The 20447-nt window shown below is 47.5% G+C and overlaps 1 protein-coding gene across 2 annotated transcripts; it reads right to left on the reverse strand.

Annotated features, from left to right (window-relative positions):
- Positions 1-221: 221 nt before the first annotated feature.
- On the reverse strand, positions 222-14726 carry NIPAL4 (NIPA like domain containing 4). Of its 2 annotated transcripts, XM_039249464.1 has the most exons (6): positions 14675-14726; positions 11087-11326; positions 7792-7848; positions 6564-6654; positions 3651-3811; positions 222-2553 (listed from the first exon to the last, which is right to left on the reverse strand). In XM_039249464.1, exons 1-6 carry the CDS (start codon positions 14709-14711, stop codon positions 1925-1927), a joined length of 1215 nt encoding a protein of 404 aa, XP_039105395.1. In that variant the 5' UTR covers positions 14712-14726; the 3' UTR covers positions 222-1924. The 2 variants fall into 2 exon arrangements, with proteins under 2 accessions (XP_039105395.1, XP_039105396.1); XM_039249465.1 differs by lacking the exon at positions 7792-7848.
- Positions 14727-20447: the final 5721 nt, after the last annotated feature.

The raw sequence follows: 20447 nt of genomic DNA on the forward strand, positions 1-20447 counted from the left end.
ATGAATATCTTCAACAGAGTATTCCCCAGCCTTTCCCACTGTAGTGAGGGTGTGGCTGTGAAAGTTACTGTAGGGACTTACTTGGCAGTCACAACCCTCCAGAGATTGGGGACCAGCCCCTCAGCATTAGATAAACCAGTTTAATTGTTCTGTGTCCAAGGAAAGCCAAGACACAAGAATCAAGTAAATATACCCAGAGGTCTTTATTCTTGACCCTGTAAACCACACTCTCAGGGCTCTTAGATTACTGCCATTCTCAAGATCCAACATGTTCCATTGATTTTAGTTTACAGACAGAAATCCACATTCATTAAAACCTGGGGATTTGAGGCTGGAGCTGCAGGAAGCTAGTGTATTGGTCAGCTGAGCCTTTGGGGCTTCAAGGCCAGCAAGAGCCTGGGCCGGGCTTGGCTGTGCTTAGGACATGGGATATCAACACAGGACACAGGTACGGGGTTATACAGGGAAGGCTCTGCACCCACTTGGGGGCTGAGGATCAAGCCTTCCCTCTTTATAGATATACTGGCTCTCTTACTTCCCTTCCAGTGGCCCTTCCACCAATTCCCACACTCTTGCAGCTAGAAAGAAGACAGGAAGGGAATTATCTCTCTCTCTCTCCAGCTGTTCTTGTTTTTTGAATGCTTCTGGCCAAATGTGAGGGGACCAAAGGCAGTCCCCAAAACAGGTGGTGTTGAAGCAGCCATGATCTGTGGCTTCCTAAAGTGGGTAGCTCATCAGTGGCATTGAGGACTTGGTGGCAATGTGATCAACAGCCAGAAAGCACTGCATGCCAAGCCTACACCCCACTTGGTCATGGAAGTTCAAAGCAGATTCCACTGCTCAAGCCTCTAAGGCTACAGCCCAGAAATTACCCAGAGCCCTTTCTACCTGGGTTCTTGGTTGGGCACCAGAGTAAACACAAAAGTTAGCCCTGGTTTCTAGAGGGCCTGTGGCTGCTTTCTGCCAAGTCCTGACATTGCTCCTCAGTGTCCCCATCTCCCCAAATCATATTTTGGTTTACTCCTTGAGGAAAAGGAAAGTGCATTCTGCCAAATTCTATTTGGGCAGCCAGACTACTTTGAAGAGCAGTGCAAATGCTGTTCTCTTTCCAGAGGGAGGCAAAATGAACCACTGGGTTGGGCCAGCAGAGCTTGGCTATAAAGGATCATTGTCTTTGTCATTTTGTTTTGAGTTCTAAGGTAATTGCCCAAATGTCTCGGTGACAACTCCTTAGGACAGAGAGAGAGACGGAAGGGGGCAGGGATAGGGGTAGAGTGGACAGAAGTGAAGATGCTGACCTCCCGGCTGGAGTGCTCCAGGAATGGGCTGGTGGAAATGTTCCCTGAGACATCAGGTGGTTTTCACAGTAAGAAGATCAGCTGAGGTCATGCTGTTGTCTCCAAAAAGGAAGTAGCAAAAGCAGCAAGACGTCTCACATTAGTCGTCAGCTCTGGATGGGGAGGCGTGACGAATTGCTCTCTGGGCCTCCAGGAGCCAGCTGCACTTTGTCCTTGGGCTGAGGAACAGGATTCAGTCTCAGAAGAACTAGTCCGAAGGATTTCCTGATGACCAGCCTCTCAGGGAAGTTCTTGGCCTGTGCTACATTCAATGGGTCAAATTCTACCTTCTTCCCAACAACACAGAGATGGCACTGAGGAAACAAGTGGGAAGGGAGGTCCAGGGGACCTGCTGGCACCAATGTAAAGTAGGGTATTTGGTCACTGAGGCTGTTTCCATGAAGTTCTGCAACGACCGCTCACTGGGTAGGGATTTTTCTTCTGGAAACAGTGATGAGGTATAAATGAACATCTCAAGAAAAGAGAGCCCATCGGTAACAGTTGTGCTGAAAATAACCAGGTGGCTCTGAAATTGAGAAGTCAGGCTGTACCGTAAAGCTCATCTTCTCACTCATGTATTCCATGCTTTAAGAATGAATTATAAATACTTTGGGCTTCTCTTTTGGTGATGGGGTGCTGGAGAGTTCTATATTGTCCACTAGGACATTTTTGTCTTCTAGTCTAATGACAGTGGGCTCAGGGGTGGGAGATGGGGTTGGGTTTTTGTGCATGTGGGGCAAGCTGGTCTGGCTGGTGTCCAGATCTTTGAAAGCATGAAGCATGAACACACCTAGAATGATGGTGACGAAGCCAGAGAGGGTGCCCACAATGTCCACTGCAGACATGCTGTACCATTCCTTGAAGAGGATGATGGAAGAGGTAACCACCACCGTGGTGAAGAACACATAGTAGATGGGGAACACCAGGGAAGTATTAAAAATGTCCAGCGCCCTGTTCAGGAAGTTGACCTGAGTGCTGAGAGAAAGTGCCAGGATGAGGGACAGGATATAGGGGAGGGGGTGCCTCACAACTGGCATCCCCTGGAAGAAGTTCTTAATGGTGATGCCTAGACCCTTGACGGCAGACACGGAGAAGGACCCAATCACAGAGCAGATGATGATGTAAACGAGGATGTTCCTTTGTCCATAGCATGGGGCGATGATGAAGATGAGGATGAGGCAGAACACCAGCAGAAGCACAGCAAACACGATGTACCCTTCAGGAGGGGCAGGAGATAGATAATCTGAGCTATAGAGGATGCAATTACTATGTAGAACCCTTACCCACAGTGATGGCATGCAGCACTGAGTAGGGTTCAGTCCCATCATGCAACTTTTTAATAATTTGGACAAGTTATTAATTAAACCACAAGACCTCCATTCTCTCATTTGTAAAACAGGGCTAAGAATAGGACCTTAAGAATAGGGCACCTGGATGGCTCAGTCAGTTGAGTATCCAACTCTTGATTTTGGTTCATGATCCCAGGGTCATGGGATCAAGCCCCATGATGGGCTCCGTGCTGAGCATGGAGCCTGCTTGGGATTCTCTCTCTCTTTCTCTCTCTCTCTCTTTCTCTCTCTCTCTCTCCCTCTCTCCCTCCCTCCCTCCTTCTGCCCCTTTCCCTTGCTCTTGCTCTCTCTCTAAAAAAAAAAAAAAAAAAAATTAAAAAAATAGTAAGTTAAAAGAATGGGACCTTTCTCATAGAGCTCTTTTGGCAAGATTTAATGAGATAATGCATGCTACCAGACCATGTCTTCTCAAGTTCATATGTTGAAACTTAATCCTCAGCGTGTTGGTATTTGGACATGGGGCCTTTGGGATGTGATTAGGCCATGAGGGTGGCCCTTCATAAATGGGATTAGTGTCCCTGTAAAAGAGACCCAAGAGAGATCCTTTACCCCTTCCACCATGTAAGGGCTCAGAGATGGCCATGTAATGACCATTTATGAACCAAAATCTATCAGGGCCTTGATCTTGGATTTGCTAGCCTGTAGACCTATGAGAAATAAATCTCTGCTGTTTATAAACCATCCAATCTATGACATTCTGTTACAGTAGCCTGAACATACTAAGACAATGCATAAAAAATATTTAGAACCATGCCTGGCACACAGTAAACACATGATAAATGCCATCAATACATATCAGGCTGGGAAGCCTGTGAGCTAACCCTAGGACCAGTCCCCTAACTTTCTTTCTTTAGCTTCCTTCTCCTCCAGGTGACAGCACCTGGCATGGTCAGCACCCAGCCAGACCTTCCCCTGGATCCATCCCTACCCAGTGCCTTCCGGCTCAAAAGGGCTCGAAGCCTACCTGTGTCTTTCATCTTGGCAGCCATCTCAACGACGGTAGAGACCTTCTCCTCCTCGGGGGCGTGTATCACCATCACTGTGCTGCCGGCCACACAGATCACACAGCCCAGCTTCCCCAGCAGATTCAGATTCTCTCCCAGGAAGTATGAGGACAGGATGGCACTGGACGTGGAAATAGGAGACTGAGATTAGGAGCCATACTTGTCTCAGTGTCCTGAAGGAAAGTGGAGGCTGAGCAAGTGCTCATGAAGAACAGATCAGGACTCACTGCTCTCCTCCAAAAACATTGGAAATAGAAACTTATTTAGGGGAGGTTTATGGTGTGTGCTGGAGGGATCAACCTATGTGTGGATTTCTTTCATTTTAGAGACTAAAAGGATCCCCAAACACAAGAGTAGGAAAAATCCTTCAGAGCACTCTTGTCTAACCCCCTACCAATGAGCACACCTTCTCTTAACATTACAGACTGCTTTCAGGCATGGCTTGTAAACCACTGGTGGCAAGCAGCTGACGCCTTCACAAGGCAAATGAATCTACTGTAAGTTCATTCTAACTACCAAAAATATGGTAATTTCTACCATTGCCCCATTTCTATTCCTTGAGCCGTACGGAACAAATCTTTTCTTCTTCCATTTGTATAAGCCAATATAAATAAACACAAAGACAATTATAAGCACTGTATCTTGGGCATATATATTACATACTAAGTATTATGCTAGGAATTTTCTACTTATTATATCTCACTCACATCTCACAACTCTTTGAGACATTACTATTGTCTTTGAGACAATATACTATCCCCATTTTATAGATGTGAAAACTGAGTCTTGTAGAAGTTAAAATAACTTGGCTAGGTCATACAACTGGTAAGTAGTAAGGCCAGGATTTTAGCTGAATTTCTGTCTAATTATAAAGCCTATGGCTTCTCCCCTGGACCTCATTGAAGAGAATTCTTGTGACATCTCTGTGTGTTCTCTTTTCTGGGAAAAACATGTCCAGTGCCTTGCTATTTCTTGGTGATGTGATTTTCATTCCCTCACATCCTCAGAATGAGCTGGCAGAGGTGAGGGAAGAAGGAAGGGAAATTTGGCAAGACAGGTATGATCTCATGGCACGTTTCTATTTCCTTACAAAGATAACATTAGCTTAGGGTAAAAATCAGTCTACTAATCTAGCAATGAATTACTCCCCCAAATGCTGGTTAAAGATATGAAGAGAGGGGAGATTAATGTTCAAGCTCTTTTAATGTCTTCTATCTCGCCTCTAAAACTACCAAAAACATTTTACCCGCAATGTGTGTTCTGGTGGCATTAGCACAGGCAGATGTCACATGATGGAGTACTCCCCTCCTCTCCCAACTTCCTGGGACTGGGAATTTGCAAATTAATGAGATACACGATAGTCATATCACAGCTACATCAGCCAACTGTACAATGTGAGTCAAAGTTCTGTTTGTTTTTGATTGTGTAAATGTTACAAAATTGTCATCAAGTTAGTAAAATAAAACAGGAAACTATGGGTACTGGGTGTGGTTGGCTGGGATTTACCAAGGCTCCTAGGTTAAGCCAATAATCACAGCCAGCTTCAAATGGGGCTCAAAGACCCTCATAGAAGAACTCTGCTTATAATTCAAGAGGAATGAGGCAATGGGAATAACACATATTTAGTACGGGTTATTTAAAACATTTTTTAAGTTTTATTTTTTTTTTTTTGAGATAGAGAGATCATGAGTGGGAGAAGGCCAGAAAGAGAGAGAGAGAGAGAGAGAGAGAATCTTTGCTGAGCTGTCAGCACAGAGCCCAATGTGGGGCTCAAAACCATGAGCTATGAGATCATGACCTGAGCCGAAGTTGTACGCTTAACTGACTGAGCCACGAGCCATCCAGGTGCCCCAATATGGGTTATTTTAAAAACTATCAGATGTCTGCAGGGTGACATGGCTTAGTGACTGAGTACTTTGAAATCAGACTGCCTGGGTGGGAATCCTGGCCTAGCCGCTTAGGACCTGGGTGACTTTGACTAAGTTGCTTAACCTCTCTTGGCCTCAGTTCTCCCCTACTTTCTTGTTAGTAGGGATGCTGTGAGGATTAAATGAGTTAATGCATGGGAAACATTTAGAACATTGAGCACACAGTCAACCTCATATATGTTAGCTATGGTTATTCTGCACTGCCTGTTCTGTACTATGCACTTTCTTCTTTTTTTTTTTTTAACATTTATTTATTTTTGAGAGACAGAGAGAGAGAGCAGAGGAGAGGCAGAGAGACAGGGAGACACAGAATCTGAAGCAGGCTCTGGGCTCTGAGTGTCAGCACACAGCCCAACATGGGGCTCGAACACACAAACAGTGAGGTTGTGACCTGAGCCAAAGTTTGACGCTTAGCCAACAGAGTCACCCAGGCGCCCCTGTACTATGCACTTTCTGTGCATCATTTCATATAGTCTTTGAAGCAATGCCTTCAGGTAGGTAGTATTAGCATCCCAACTGAGCAGATAGACAAATTGAGGCTTAGAGAAGTTAAATGACTTGCGCATGGTAATGTCACTAAACGGCAGAGCTGAGGTCAGAACTCTGGGACACCTAATTTAGAGTTCATGCTTTTAACTTGTATGCTGTTCCAATTGGGACACCAAAGAAATGACATGAGACAATCAGCTTGGTGGCAGTGGAAGGCCTTCCAGCTGGTTTGGGTTTGGCCTGCCCTTCTATTGCCCAGTCATTCAAGAAGATGTTAGAGCAACCAGCAGTAAACAATCCACGAATCAGGAGCTCTGAGCAGCACAATGCCTCTTTCTGGGAGCTACGATTGACCCACCCTGATTGCGAGCGGCAGTTGACCCCACTAGGCAGTTCCAGACCTCAACAAACTGAAAATAGGAAGGAGGCAGAGACAGCAAGAGAGGTGACAATAACCTTATGAGGACACTCAGCGCTCCCAGAGGCGTGACAACTGTCGCAGGAGCAAATGCGTAGGCCCCGAAGTTGGCAACCTCTCCAGCAGCCACTAGGAAATCAAGGGAGAAAACAGAGTAGTGTGGCTTCGATGCACCGTCTCCAGCCCAACTTAACCTGGGTACAGACAGCTTCATTCAGTGGTCAACCATTCACAGAATCCCAGACCATCATTCCTTAATGTCTTGATCCTTATGCTCTCCTTGTAGCCAATCTGATCAGAAGGTCAGGCCCAGACTACCCTGATCAAATCCTTCCATTTTAGATGGGCAAGCTAGGCCCAGAGTCCAAGTTCACAGGAAATGTTTGTGGAAGGATGCCTTCTTGTTCTTGAGGTCTCTTGGCTTCTAGTCCAGGCACGGTTAAGGGTTATCGCAGGGACTGCTGACATTTCATCTGTATATATAAGGTGAGTTCTAGAATGTTAATTATCAAATAAAGAAACATTTAATTATTAGTTCTTCGGATACCAGTTGGTTGTGAGGCCATCTTTCCCAGATTGACAAGCAGGCAGTTAGAAAGTCTGACATTCCCAAAGGGCCTAATTCTCTGCATTTGACTTTCTAGTTTGCAGACTCCTGCAAGTGCCCTTTCTGTCTCTGCTGGTAGAAAATGACCTGGGTCTGCCCTTTGAAAGTAGATGATGAATGTGAGAGCCCTGGCTAAGACTGGGGTCAAAACCTGACTTATAAATGGAAAGCTGGCTAATTTTCCATTCAAAAGAATTAGGGTTTGAAAGCCAGAGAGGGTGGGTGGAAAGCGGGGGAAATGTGTGAATGTGCAAATCTGGGCAAACTGTAAGTGGCAGACCAGCCAGCCATGTTCTGAAGTGAGCCAACACGCTGCTTCTGGAATGGGAAAATCGGCTGAGAAGCCAAGTCCAAGAGAGTCCAACCAGGAGTGATAACTCTCTGTTTCAAGGGAAGTTGAGAAACGACATCTTAATCGTTACCAGCTCTCTACAAACCTCTCTGAGGTTAAATGTTTCATGGACGAAGGCTGAGAAAGTGATCTGAAATACAGGTAAGATGGTCAATGTGCAAAGATGGTCAAGGTTCTCCCCTTGGGAATCTGAGTCTCAGATTCACACTTTGCACAATGGAGACAGACATGCACCCCCCCCCTGCCCCTCCTTTCACCTCCGCCTCTGCCATCAATGGCAGTTGTTAGTAAGAAAGAACCCACTTACTGGTGAGAAATCCAGCCCACCACATGGAGTCCTTCAGGTAGCCATACCCTCCGTCCACTGTAGAAAGGAACAGACACACAGTAAGTGCTTGGCCATGCTCTCTCAGGCACCTTTCTTATCTCTACCTTCACTCCCAGTCTTGAAGGGTTCAATATATGTTAGCTGGTTAGTCCTCTGGGTTTCCTTCTGGGTCCCCTCCTGGGTGAGTTTATCCATTCTCCAAGTTTTAAATACCATCTTTATGCAGGTGTCCTTATTTCATATATGTAGACTGATCCTTTCTTTGGAACCTAGATGTATGTTTAGTTGCTTAGTTGACATCTCTTGGATCTGCTATAGGCATCCCAAATTCTGTCCTAAATAGAACTCTTGATTTTAAATGCTCCCCATCCACCCACCCACCTACCAAATGAAACTCAGTAAATGGCACCTCCATGTGCCCAGTTGCTTAAGCCACAAATCAGAGAATCACCCTTGACCCTCCCACTCCCCCACTTTTTGCATTCCATCCATTCTGCTGATTCCTTCTCCAAAGATCATCTCACATGTGTCCATTCCACTGTCATCACCCAACTCCAAGGTAATACCACCTCTGGCTTGGGCTGAGGCAATAGCCTTCTATGGTTCATCTGATTCCACTCTCATCATCCCTTTATAACCCACTGTCTTCATAGCAGCCAATGATCGTTTAACACTGTAAATCATATTGTCACCCCTCAGCTTGCAGCAGGCCAATGGCTTCTAAATGCTCAGATGTTAAAGATCAAAATCCTAAACAAGTCAGTTCATAGTTTTGACCCTGATCACCTCCCCAAAGGCATCTCCTACCACTCTTCTTACTAGTATCTAGTCCCTCAGGCTTTCTTTTAGTTTCTCCAAAATGATGAGCTCTTTTTGGCTGTAAAACCTTTGTATGTGCTTTTCCATGTTGGGAACAGTCTTCTTAACGATATTTGCATAAATATATTTGCTCACTCTACAGGACTTGGCTTGAATATTGCTTCCCCTAAGACCCACTCTGTGACCCTCTTATCTCTATTATTTCTTCTCGGGATTCTGTTTCATCACACCCAGGCTCCTTTATGACATTTATTTATAATTTGAATTAATGTGTATTTATTTTCTGGCATATCTCCCACTAAAATGCAAACACTAGGAAGTCAGGAATTGTGTTTGCCTTGTTCACATGGTAGACTCAGAGCCTGGCACATAGTCAATACTAAATAATATTAGTTATGATGATGATGATGATGATGATGACAGTAATAGATGGGTTTTAGACAATGCTGTGAAAATCCAGAGATTGTGTGTCGCTTTTTGTAAATGCCCATTTTTCTAAGGTCTTTAAATTTCGTCAGGTTCCTAAAGAACTCGGGATCTTCCATAAAAGTCAAGAGCACTGAGAGCCTTTTATTCTAGGGGTTGAAATCTCATTTGATAAGGAAATAGCAGATGGAGGGAAAAAGGGATTCCAGAGAAGCTGCCTTTCTGAACAGTACCAGTGACATTTACCCGGACTTCTCCTGGCACAAGCAAATCTCTTTCTGGCACTTTAAGAGATCTCTGGCCTTTTGAATACTTGTCCAGAAGTGAAGGATACAGCAAAAAAGACCATTGCTCCTGACTTCTCCCCACATCTCATAGCGTTCCATTTCAGAAGGTACCTGGCTCTAGACCTGGGTATCCAACTGTCTGCTGGCCGTCCCACTTAGATAAGAGTAATACCAGTACTCGTGCTGACTCCGTGCCAAGCATCTTTGTAACCACACTGCCTACCTTCACAACAGTGCTAGAGGCTGGAACTGCTCTTATCCCCATTTTACAGATGAGGAAACTGAGGCACAGAGAAAGCACTTTCCTTGCCCAGCATCACATCACCAGGAACTGGAGAGCTGGAATTAGAGCCCCAGGAGTCTGCTTCCAAAGCACAGTGTCCCACAAAACACTAAACTGAACATGCCCAAACTTGAACCATCTTCTTCGCATAAACCTGCTCTTCCTGCATTCTTTATCACACAAAAACAGCACCCTCATCTCCCCAGTTGCTCAAGTCAGAAAGCTGAGTCAGCCTCGACTCTGTTTTCACCATCTTCTGGGAGCCAGTCGACACCAAACCCAGAAAGCTCTCTGGACTCTACTACTGTCTCTGTTCCCAGGTGTAAGTTGTGCTGTCTCTCTCCCCTAACTGGTCTCCTAAGCGCCACTCTTGTCCCCTAATCCACTGTCCACCCAGCAACCAGGAATCTTTTCAAATCGTAAATCAAACTATGTCATTCCCCTACCCAAAATCTTTGTCACTTACAATTGCACCCAAATTCCGTAGCCCAGTTTCCAAGACTGTTCACCATCTGGCCCTTCCCCCATCTCTTACCCCTCCATGCTCCAGCCATCCTGAACGACTTCTGGCTTCTAATATCACTCATCCTCTCTCACCTCTGAGCCTTTCCACTTGCTGTTCCTTCTGCCTGGAATACCGTGTCTCCCTCTTTTCCCCACTACCTTGCCATCTCATCATTTAGGCCCCAGTTTCCAGATCACCTCTTATAGAAAACCTCTCCTGACCTTCCAAGCCTGGGCTTTACATGCCCCTCCAAAATATTCCCAAAGCATTCTGTATTTTCCCCATGATGGATAGCAAATAACATACTATGGAACAATTGCCTATTAACTTGCCTGTGTCTCCCACTTAACTCAATGCCTCACAGGGCACTGTGTCCCCATGTCCATCATGGTATCTGGCACACGGCAGGTTTGCAGTGAACCATGATTAAATAAATTAATTCCTTTACATATGATTCTTTTTCTTCCAGAATGTTTTCATAGATAAACACCTTATTGCCAAACAAATAAATCCCTTGTGGACAGAGACCCAGTAATTCTTTTGTAGCCTGTAGGGGGTTCAGTGTGATAGGCTGTTGGGGCACACCAGTGTGCAGCACTGTTCTGGGCAGAGGTATTTGTATTCTCATTTTGCAGGGAAGTTGAGCCTTGCCTATGATGACAATAAGAAATAAAACTGGACCAGATCTGGGGTTTCTGATTCTTGGTCCTGAGCCTTTTCCTTATCTGTACCCCAATTAACTTATCTTGAAACTTTCCAGAAATGTTGGATTTTAAAGGAACATCTCTTGCTGGTGGACTGGATTCCCAGGGGAGTTGACAATGAGCCTTTTGTGACTATTTACACCAGGCCCTCAAACTGCTGCAGTGGCCCCCTATGAAAGGAGGTGCACAGGGCTGGCCAAGGGCTCAGCTGCCCTATACCCCCCGCCCGCCCTCCCCCTCAGGCCCCTACCAGCTCGTGTGGCCCCTGAGGCCACCAGTCGCTGAAGGCCTTTCTTCTTGAGGATGACGCTGCTGCCGATGAGGAAGCTGGACAGGAAGGCCAGGCCCAGACCTATGTAGAAACTGTAGCTCTGCCTGAACCGCTCCTTCCAGCTGTTTGAGGTGACATTGCTGGACGTCTGGGGGCTGAGGTCACCAACGATCTGGCACAGGACTTGTTGGGAGGAGCAGTATAGGCTGATCAGGGAACCTGGACAGGAAGACCATGGTAAGAGAGTCACGCTGGGGACATTTGCATGCTTTAAAGATACTGAAATTCAGACCCCATACTTCAGCTTCCGAGGCCCACACACTGGGCCTCAACCTAACAGTAATGGTTAACACTCACTGAGTGTGTACTCCAGGCTAGGGACTTTATTTGCATGAACTCATCTAATTTTCATAACCATCTGTCAGTAAGCGCTGCCTTGAATTCCCATTTCACAGATGTGGAATGGAGGCCATGAGAGATCAGGCGCCCTGCCTAAGAACACAGGCTGTCTGACTCCAGAACTCCAGCACATAACCCCAAAGTTGTATGGAGGCACCCTGCAGCCAGAAGGGTTCTCCAAGCTCCCTCAGGCATCACTGACTCCAACCTCCCACCCTCCACAGGCCTCTGGACCTCTAACAGCTCAGGATCACACAGGGATTCTCTCCTCCAAGAAGCCTCTGCACTTCCAAGTCCCTACCTCAAGCCACGGCAAAGACTCCTGACAGGTAACATGAGAGAGTGAGGCCTGAGAGTCCATAGCCCATTCTAGGTCTGAAGATGGCCAAATAGAAGCATCCCGTTTGTTAGAACTGCCCATTCCCAGGCCAGATTATAAGAAGTCTGGTGCTTACGGTCAGTGGCTGGGGCTTCCTTCAGGCCTCAGAGACATTGGTGTCCCTGTCACTCCATGCAGAATCTCTTTAGTTTGCTTTCTAAATCCTCGAGATCCTGAGAGTCTGAATCAGCCCTCATGCCCCAGAATCAGCCAACACTTGCTTGCCTTTCTGGCACAAACACCAAGGACAACAGGACAAACTTGGGTCTGAGGGGCAGACCCTCAGTCAGAAGAGCTGAGCTGCCCAAGTTCAGGGAAACAATAAAAAACACAGCCAAGAATCCTCTAGTGCCAGCGTCCACATGGTCCTCTACTCTGAGCCTTTGCATGAACATCCCTACCACCAAAATGACACAGTGGTCACGTCCAGGGTTTTGGCTGGAGAAGCTGGGGCCCTGATAAGTTTGGTAACCTGTGTAAGACTACACTGATGGTAAGAAGTGAAGCCAAATTGTTCCCCTAGCCCGTGTGATGCCAAAGTCATGCTCTTAACCACCACATACACCCCACAGAGCAGGCTGCAAGGGTGAGGTGGGGTTTCCTTGGCCTCTTGAGGGTTATTTTAAAAGATCAACTCGTTACTAACATTTAAAAATCCGATTTCCTGGGACACCTGGGTGGCTCAGTCAGTTAAGCGTCTGACTTCAGCTCAAGTCATGATCTCACGGTTCATGAGTTCAAGCCCCATGTGGGGCTCTGCTGACAGCTGAGCGCCTGGAGCCTGCTTTGGATTCTGTGACTCCCTCTCTCTCTGCCCCTCCCCTGCTTGTGTTCTGTGTGTGTCTCCCTTTCTCAAAAGTAAATAAACATTAAAAAACAATAAGAATCCGATTTCCCATGAAAATTCACCTTTTGAGCTGCCTGTTTTCACCTTGTCAAGTACACCTTCCCACAGCCGACGACTGGCTGCAGCTGAGAGTGGTCACCCCTTAGGAAATGTTCCTTGCAATTCCTCAGAGTCCGTACCTCGCTCCCTTCAGTCATTCTGCTTATGTGCTCAGCCCCTGTAGGCATCTGGGTTTGTGACTTCTGGTGGTCGAAGGTCTTTTCCAAACTGTGGGTCCCAAAGCTCCAGGCTGCTGTGCCAAGGATGTAAGCCTGGGCCGGGTTCTCCTCATACCAATTAGAACTACAGGCAAGCAATAGATGGGCCCCAAAGTCCAAGGTCATGCTGCTCTGTCTTTGGTGTGTCTGGAGGATAGAGCAGCATCTTGGTGGAATAAGGTAAGTGCAATGTTGACCTTTCTTCCATGGCACAGAATGGCCTGCCTAACCCTCTCACTTGCAGCTGGGAAAACTGGGGTCCTGAGAAGGGGAGGGACCTGCTTGAATCTTCCAAAACCCTAGTGGCAGAGCTGGGCCTGGAACCCACCAGGGGACACCCATGTGTCTTCCATAGTGGGAGATCTCTCTTCCTGACACCTGTGGCACAATCTAGAGAAGATGAGACAAGAAGCCATTTCCATCCCTAATGACATTTAGTCTGACCTCACGCTCCTGTTTCTCAGCTCAGACAGTCTAGTCTGGAGAGTTCCCTGAAACTCAGGAAACGAGGACATGGGCCAAGGAAGGTGACTCCCAAGAGGAAGGCCAAGCCCATCCCCACGCCCTTCACCTGCCCTCCTGAAGGTACATCTCCAGGAGGTGGAGCCAAAGGGTGAGCTTGCCTGTTCTGGGGAGGCCTGAAGCACCCAAGGGCACAGCACCCTCAGCTGAATGAAGTTTTCCCAGAGGGTCAAAAAGAAAAAGAGAGACGGCTGATGGCCAAAGGACATCCAGTTCTGAGGAGAATGCTCATTAGACAAGTGGGTGTTGGGCCTGGTGATTCTGGCTTCTCTTCCAGAATATGCTAAGGCTGGGAAACATATTCCTCCCCAGGGGAAGGTGAGGCTGAAAATGGGCTGCATTGTTGGTCAGGAGACCAAAGCCAGCCAACACCCAAAGAGCTGGCTTTGAACATTTAGCTGGAGAAGAGAAGGCAGAGAAACAGGGCTATTCCACAGGCTACAACTGCCAGAGGCGGTAGGAAAATGGAGATATCGTAGGAAGAGAGTACAGTAGTCTGAGTACAGGTTTTAGAATCCAAGGGCTCTAGTTTAATATTCCACTTCTCCCAGTGGATTAGTTTGAGCAAGCCACCAGGCTTTTCAGAGCCTCAAAAAGAAGACAGCAAGGTGATGATATCTACCTGCCCTCTAGAGTTAAGGATACATGAAGTAATGCAGGTAAAGGGCCTAGTCTACCACCAGGCTCCCAGCAAGAACTCAAGGTAAAGTTAAAGGCCTTTATCACTTCCTGGGTTGTTCTTTCCCTCCTTTTCCTAAAAGGTGTGTGTGGGTTTGGGGGTGATGAGTCTCTGCGCCCCTCTCCCTCATCCCAGGGTGACAGGCAGACCCGGGCAGGTACTAGAATCTGAAGCAACTATATATGAGAAACAACCATGAGCCCCCTTCCCCCACTGGTTGACCAGCTGCAAACAATGATGCCCGCCTCCGCCACCTCCATCCCCACGTGTCCCCCTTGCTCCCAACCCCTCTCTCAGGTATCAGCTCCAAAGATAGGGGAAGTCAGCTGGAACCCTGCTTCTCCCCAAGACTGGCCAGAGTGCGAGTCACGCTGACCGCCGCCCCCCCCCCCGCCCCCCGCCCCTGGTTTGGGCTCTGGCAGGAGTGGAAGCGAAGGAAAGGAGCGGCGGGGCAGGGAAGGCGCGAAGCGCGGCGGGCACGCACCGTTCTGGCAGCTGGTGTTGCTGGCCGGCAGCTCCATGGGCCCTGCGCGCACGGACCGACGCGCGGGCTGCTGGCGCCCCGGGTTCCCCGGCTCCGGAGCAGGTGGCCGAGACGCGTCCCCGGCGTGGCCGCCCTGCCAGAGGCTGCCGGGGTCGGCCCCAGGGGTGGAGAGAATGACGCGCCCCAGAGGGGGGACGGTCCCCGGGGAGGAGTCACCCAGAGTCTTGGGCAACTCCCTGGGCCGGGGGCCCAGCGCTCCAGCAGCCGGCAGAGGGGCGCACGCCCTCCAGGGGGGCGGAGGCTGCAGCGCGCCCGGAGAGGGAGTCACCGCGTCGCCCGCCCGAGGCAAGGGGGCGGGTCTCCCGGCGCCTCCCCTCCACAATGCCGGGATTGCACTGGGTTGTGTCCCCAGTGCCAGAGATGATGGATCCCGCCCGAGACGGTGGGAGCGGGGGAAATTTTTCTGGCAGAGGAAAAGTGAGAAGGTGGGGGTTGGAAGAGGCGCTGCTGCCGGTTGGAGCCCTCTGGGGCCGGGATGGGGTCCAAGACCCTGGGTTTTTTCCTTCCCGCCTGCGTTCCCTGCCTTCTTCCTTCCCTGCCTCCTGCCTCCCCGCCTTGTTCACTCATTCAACCTAGGTCTTATGTGTGCTGGGCACTAGCACACAGCAGGTGCATAATAAACAGGTGCCCCATAAATGGTCAGGATGGGTCTGTGGAAGGAATGAATGATAGAAGCTTGGTAAATTGAATGAAAGAAGAAGTGTATTTCTCTTCCAAGTGATTGGAGACCCAAGTAAGTCAGACATATTCTCTGTCCCTGGAGAACCTTATATATTAATGAGAGAAACAAAATGGGATCTACTACTACCTAGAAACTGGAGTCTTCCAAATCAGCATTAAAAAAAAAGAGAAAAACTGTGGATGCGGTGCCTGGGTAATGCAGGTGGTTGAGCGTCTCGCTCTTGATTTCACTCACGTCATGATCTCCCTGTTCTTAAGTTGATGCTCCAAGTCGGGCTCTGTGCTGGCAGTGCAGGGCCTGCTTGGGATTCTCTCTCTCTCTCTGAATAGATAAATAAACTTTAAAAAATAAATTGTGGTTATGGAAAGTATGTGCGTTACCATGGGTAATAGTAAACATAAATTAGAGAAACACTGACTTGAACCATAAGAACACTTGTGCAGTGCTTGGAGTGGGACAGGCACCGTTAGTGATGAAGAATCCCCGTTCATTCGATCCTCATGACAACCATATGCAGTATATACTTTTATTGCTTTCAGAAAGGAAACTGAGGCACAGAGGGGTCAAGGAACTTGCTGGGGTTCCCAGCTAGAACGTGGAAAAGCCAACATCAAATACACGCTCCCAGTGGCCACACTGACACGACTGGTATTTTAGACTAAAATTCACCCTGGCCCCTGAGAAGGGAAGACATGGGGCCTCCAAGGAAGCAGTGGATATGGCAATGACCAACCGGCAATGCTGGTCACTGGTCTCCTGGAGGAGGTAGCTTTTAAAAATAGTTATAGAGTCTTCACTATGGGACAGACTCTGTGCTAATCCCTATACAGATATTAACTTATTTGAGCCTCCTGTGAGGTAGGTACCATTACTGTCTCCATAGTACAGATGAGACAAAACTATACTTTTAAAAAAAACTTTTGGTCATAAGATAATTTTAGATTTATAAAAGAATTACAAAAATAGTCCAGAAAATTCCCATATACCTGTCACCAGCTTCCCTTAATGTTAAATTTTGTGTAGGAATAGAAAAAGCCATATTTTAAATACTCTGAAAAACTTGCCCCCAAGATCCTACAACTAGTGTGGGCACCAGGAGTAAACAGAGCTGTCCCCCCAGGCTGTCCTCTCCACCATCACTCTCCACCCTCTACATTGTGACCTTCTAACTGGGCCCCGAGAGATGGGTTCTCCCAGCATGTGGCTTCTCTTAACATTTTTAATGTTTTATTTATTTCTGAGTAAGAGAGAGAGACAGTGTGAGCAGGGGAGGGTCGGAGAGAGAGAAAGCTACAGAATCCGAAACAGGCTCCAGGCTCTGAGCTAGCTGTCAGCACAGAGCCCAATGCGGGTCTCAAACCCACAAACCTAGAGATCATGACCTGAGCCGAAGTCAGACACTTAACCGACTGAGCCGCCCAGGTGCCCCAGCTTTTAGGTGACTTTAAACAAGTCACTGGCTCTTTAGGAGAAATAGTTTCCTCATCTGTCGAATAATACAGCCCTTCCAGCTCGTGTGTGTGTGTGTGTGTGTGTGTGTGTGTGTGTGTGTGTGTATCAACCACGGAGTTGGGGGCATGGTGGGTAAGGTAGAGCGTAGAAGGGACAGGGAAATCACAGGTATTGGTAACATTACACATGCAAGTTCAGGGGATCTTCATGCACCCGGACCTACCCCTCACTTTGGAGGGATGTGGCATCAGAGCTCAAATGGAGGTGAGTACCTGCAAGTCCATATAAACTGGAACACAGAGAAGCTCAAGTGGGATGATTGGCCCTACTAGGAAATGATAGTTCCTTATAGCAGCATCCACACTACCTGAGAGGGAGGATGGGACAAGAGAATTTAACCGGTCTTTTCTCTTAGCTAAGCATTTCTGTTGCTCCGATCTAACGTGTGCTACTGAACAGTGTCCATCTCTGAGGCCGATGGAACTACGGCCCTCAAGCTCTCACTGCCTCCAAAGTATGATTGCATTTGCTCCAAGGACATGGAACAAGAGATTTGTGGTCTTTCTTTCTGACCTGGGCTTTTTTAATCACAAGAGAGGATGTTAAAGTGATGGTCTCATTGTGTCAGAGCTGAGCCCAGATCTTGAGAGATAGGTACACACATATGTTCCTTAATACATATATATTTGGACATGCTTGTGATTGTGGAGCTGCTAAGTTTTGGGATCCAGGGCAGGGGCTCCTTCGCCCTGTGTTCACCCTATGCTTTGAGACAAGGCTTTTCAGAGTTAGGTTATTTTCATGTTTTAGGACAGTGGGCTGAGGTGAAGGGAGCTGGGATCTACTGATGGTTCTTCTACACCCTCTCTGGGCCTCAGGCTCCCCATTTGTTCTAGAAGGAGGCGGGGCTTCCCCAGGGCTGGCATCAGCATCCCGGGAGTGCAGAAATAATGAGCCCCATTGAACTGCAGTCTCCTCGCCTGCTGTCCAGACAAAGCCCTTTTCTCCCTGAGCCACAATAGCACTGTCAGGCAGGTAGCGGGGCCTGTAGCATTGTCTCCCCAGGAAAGAACAACAGGGTTCACTGTCTGTCCCAGGCTCATCTACCAGGGGAGGGCGGTGACTCTGGAAGGGTCTGAACAGCCCGAGACACATGGGCTCTGTCCTTAGCCAGCCAGGCACTGGTGAACCAGTCACATCTCATTTGGCCAGTTACTCCAGGATGAACAGGAAAGCTAATTTACCAAAACCCCAATTCCTAAAAATTTGGCCCCTCTGGGTGCATGTCCAAATGCTCTACGTTATAGAGCTGCACTGTTCAACATGGTAGGTCCCAGCTCCATGTGACTACTGAGAATGTGGAAAGGGGCTGATGTGAAGTATGCTAGACATATAAAAGAGGCACAGTTCACATTTCGGGCCACGTAATTGTTCGGCGTGGAGGGCCGTCCATGCACTGTGGGATTTTCGGCACTATCCCTGCTCTCGTGCCAGTAGCACACACCGCTGCCCATTTCTGGGCTCCCCTAGTTGTGACAGCCAATTGCCAAAGTCTCCCCAGGTTGCACCTCACCCAGATTTCAAAGACTTAGTAAGAAAAAAGTGTAAACTATTAGTAACCTTTTCGTCTTGGTTACATGTTGAAATGATAATATCTTGGATACATTGTATTGAATAAATACATTACCAAAATTAGTTTTCTATACTTCTTTTTGCTTTTTATAAAGGTGGCTACAAAAAGATTTAAAACAGTGGCTTACATTATATTTCTATTAGACATTGCTATTTATAGAGGGCTTGCTGTATGTTATATGCATGTTAGTTACATGAATATATGTTATATGCATACTCATTTAATCTTTGCAGCAATTCTGGGAGACAAGTTTTATTATTATCCTCATTTTCCAGGTAAGGAATGAAGTCCAGGGAGGTCACTGAGCCTGTAAGTCAAGAAGCCAAGAGTCACACACAGATACGCTTTTCAATACTGCACATACTAAGTGCCCTAGGCCTAGTAACATGGCATGACACCTGGGTAGGTCACTTCCCCTCCTGGCATCTTACCCCAGGTAGAAGCGCTGGGCAAGATGTAGCTTGTGGTCCTTCTCAACCCTGCAGAGCTGGTATTCTTGGCAGGGTGGGGGAGGAAAAATGGCTGTCACTTCCTTCCGGCTGACCTGGAATCATGGGAATCTCAACTGTCATCACGCAGAGGCTGGCCAACTCCTCTTCTTTAGGAGGGTCCCCAGGATGGCTTCTGTTCTCATAAAAAGCTTTAATATCACTAGAAATAATACTTGGAATGGACACAGGTGCACTCAGACTGCCTCTAAGAAGAGCTCCATGCCCAGGAATGAGTCCACATGCAATTGGCATCAATAATGATTCTTAAATAACACACTATTACTGCCTTCTTGTGTGCTAAGCACTTTGTAGGCATTGGCTCACATAGTCATGGCAACCCCTTATTCTGGGTACCATTTTAGGTCCCATTTTACAGATGAAGGAACTAAGGCTCAGAGAGGTAAAATGACTTTACCAAGGACACACACAATGGTAAAGACAGAACTTCAAGCTGGGCTTGTTTGTGCCCAGAGCAGCTCTCTCTCTTTTTTTTTTTAATTTTTTTAAATGTTTTATTTATTTCTAGGAGAGAGAGAGAGACAGCATGAGCAGGGGAGGGTCAGAGAGAGAGGGAGTCACAGACTCTGAAACAGGCTCCAGGCTCTGAGCTGGCAGTCAGCACAGAACCCACGAATCGTGAGATCATGACCTAAGCAAAAGTCAGACGCTTAACCCACTAAGCCACCCAGGCGCCCCCCAGAGCAGCTCTCTTAACCAACGTCCTGGTTTGGGAAGGCCAGAGCATTCTTTCCAGACCTCTTCCTTGACCTTCTCCTTATGGGTAGCTGGGAAGACTGAGGCCATCCAGAAGCCACAAGGGCAGCCATGCTGCTGTCTCATCAGCTCTCATTCAGTTACAGCTGAACAAGTCCAACCCTCTTTGTCTGTAGATGGGGAAACTGAGGCCTGGAGTGGGGAAAAGTCATGCCCAAACATTGCTGCTAATTTGTGGCAGAATCGGAACTTTACAGATAGTCACTTAGACCCAGATCTAGCACTTTTATCTCCTATGATTCTTTCTTTATGAGCAGAAAAGGCTGAGCTTGGGAAAATAATAAGAGTTATTATTTTTTGGCCACTTTTTAGGGATGAGACAGGGTACTAAGGATTTCATATACATTGTCCCATTTACTCCTCACAATAAGCCTGTGAGTCAGATGCTGCAATGATTCCTGGTTTAGAGGTGAGAAAACAGGCTCAGAAAGGCTAAGTAAGTTGTCTGCAGTTAAACAGTGGAGCCAAGATAAAACCCAGCAGACTGATTCTAGAGCCATTTCTTGACTGCTCTTCTCAGTCAAGGCTGATCACACTGCATTTATGGGATCCCCTTCCAGAGAATCTGCCTACAGGTGGAGGAAGTTTCAAATTCCTATGGAGGGCAGCTCCCTGTGAGGAATATATGTGGAAGTGCAACATTGCTTGGCCTTGGCGTGGCTGTGCAGGGAGCCTAATGCA

The sequence above is a fragment of the Hyaena hyaena genome, unplaced genomic scaffold, assembly GCF_003009895.1.
Source record: "Hyaena hyaena isolate Hyena2069 unplaced genomic scaffold, ASM300989v1 scaffold_336, whole genome shotgun sequence".
In the NCBI taxonomy this organism is placed as follows: domain Eukaryota; kingdom Metazoa; phylum Chordata; class Mammalia; order Carnivora; family Hyaenidae; genus Hyaena; species Hyaena hyaena.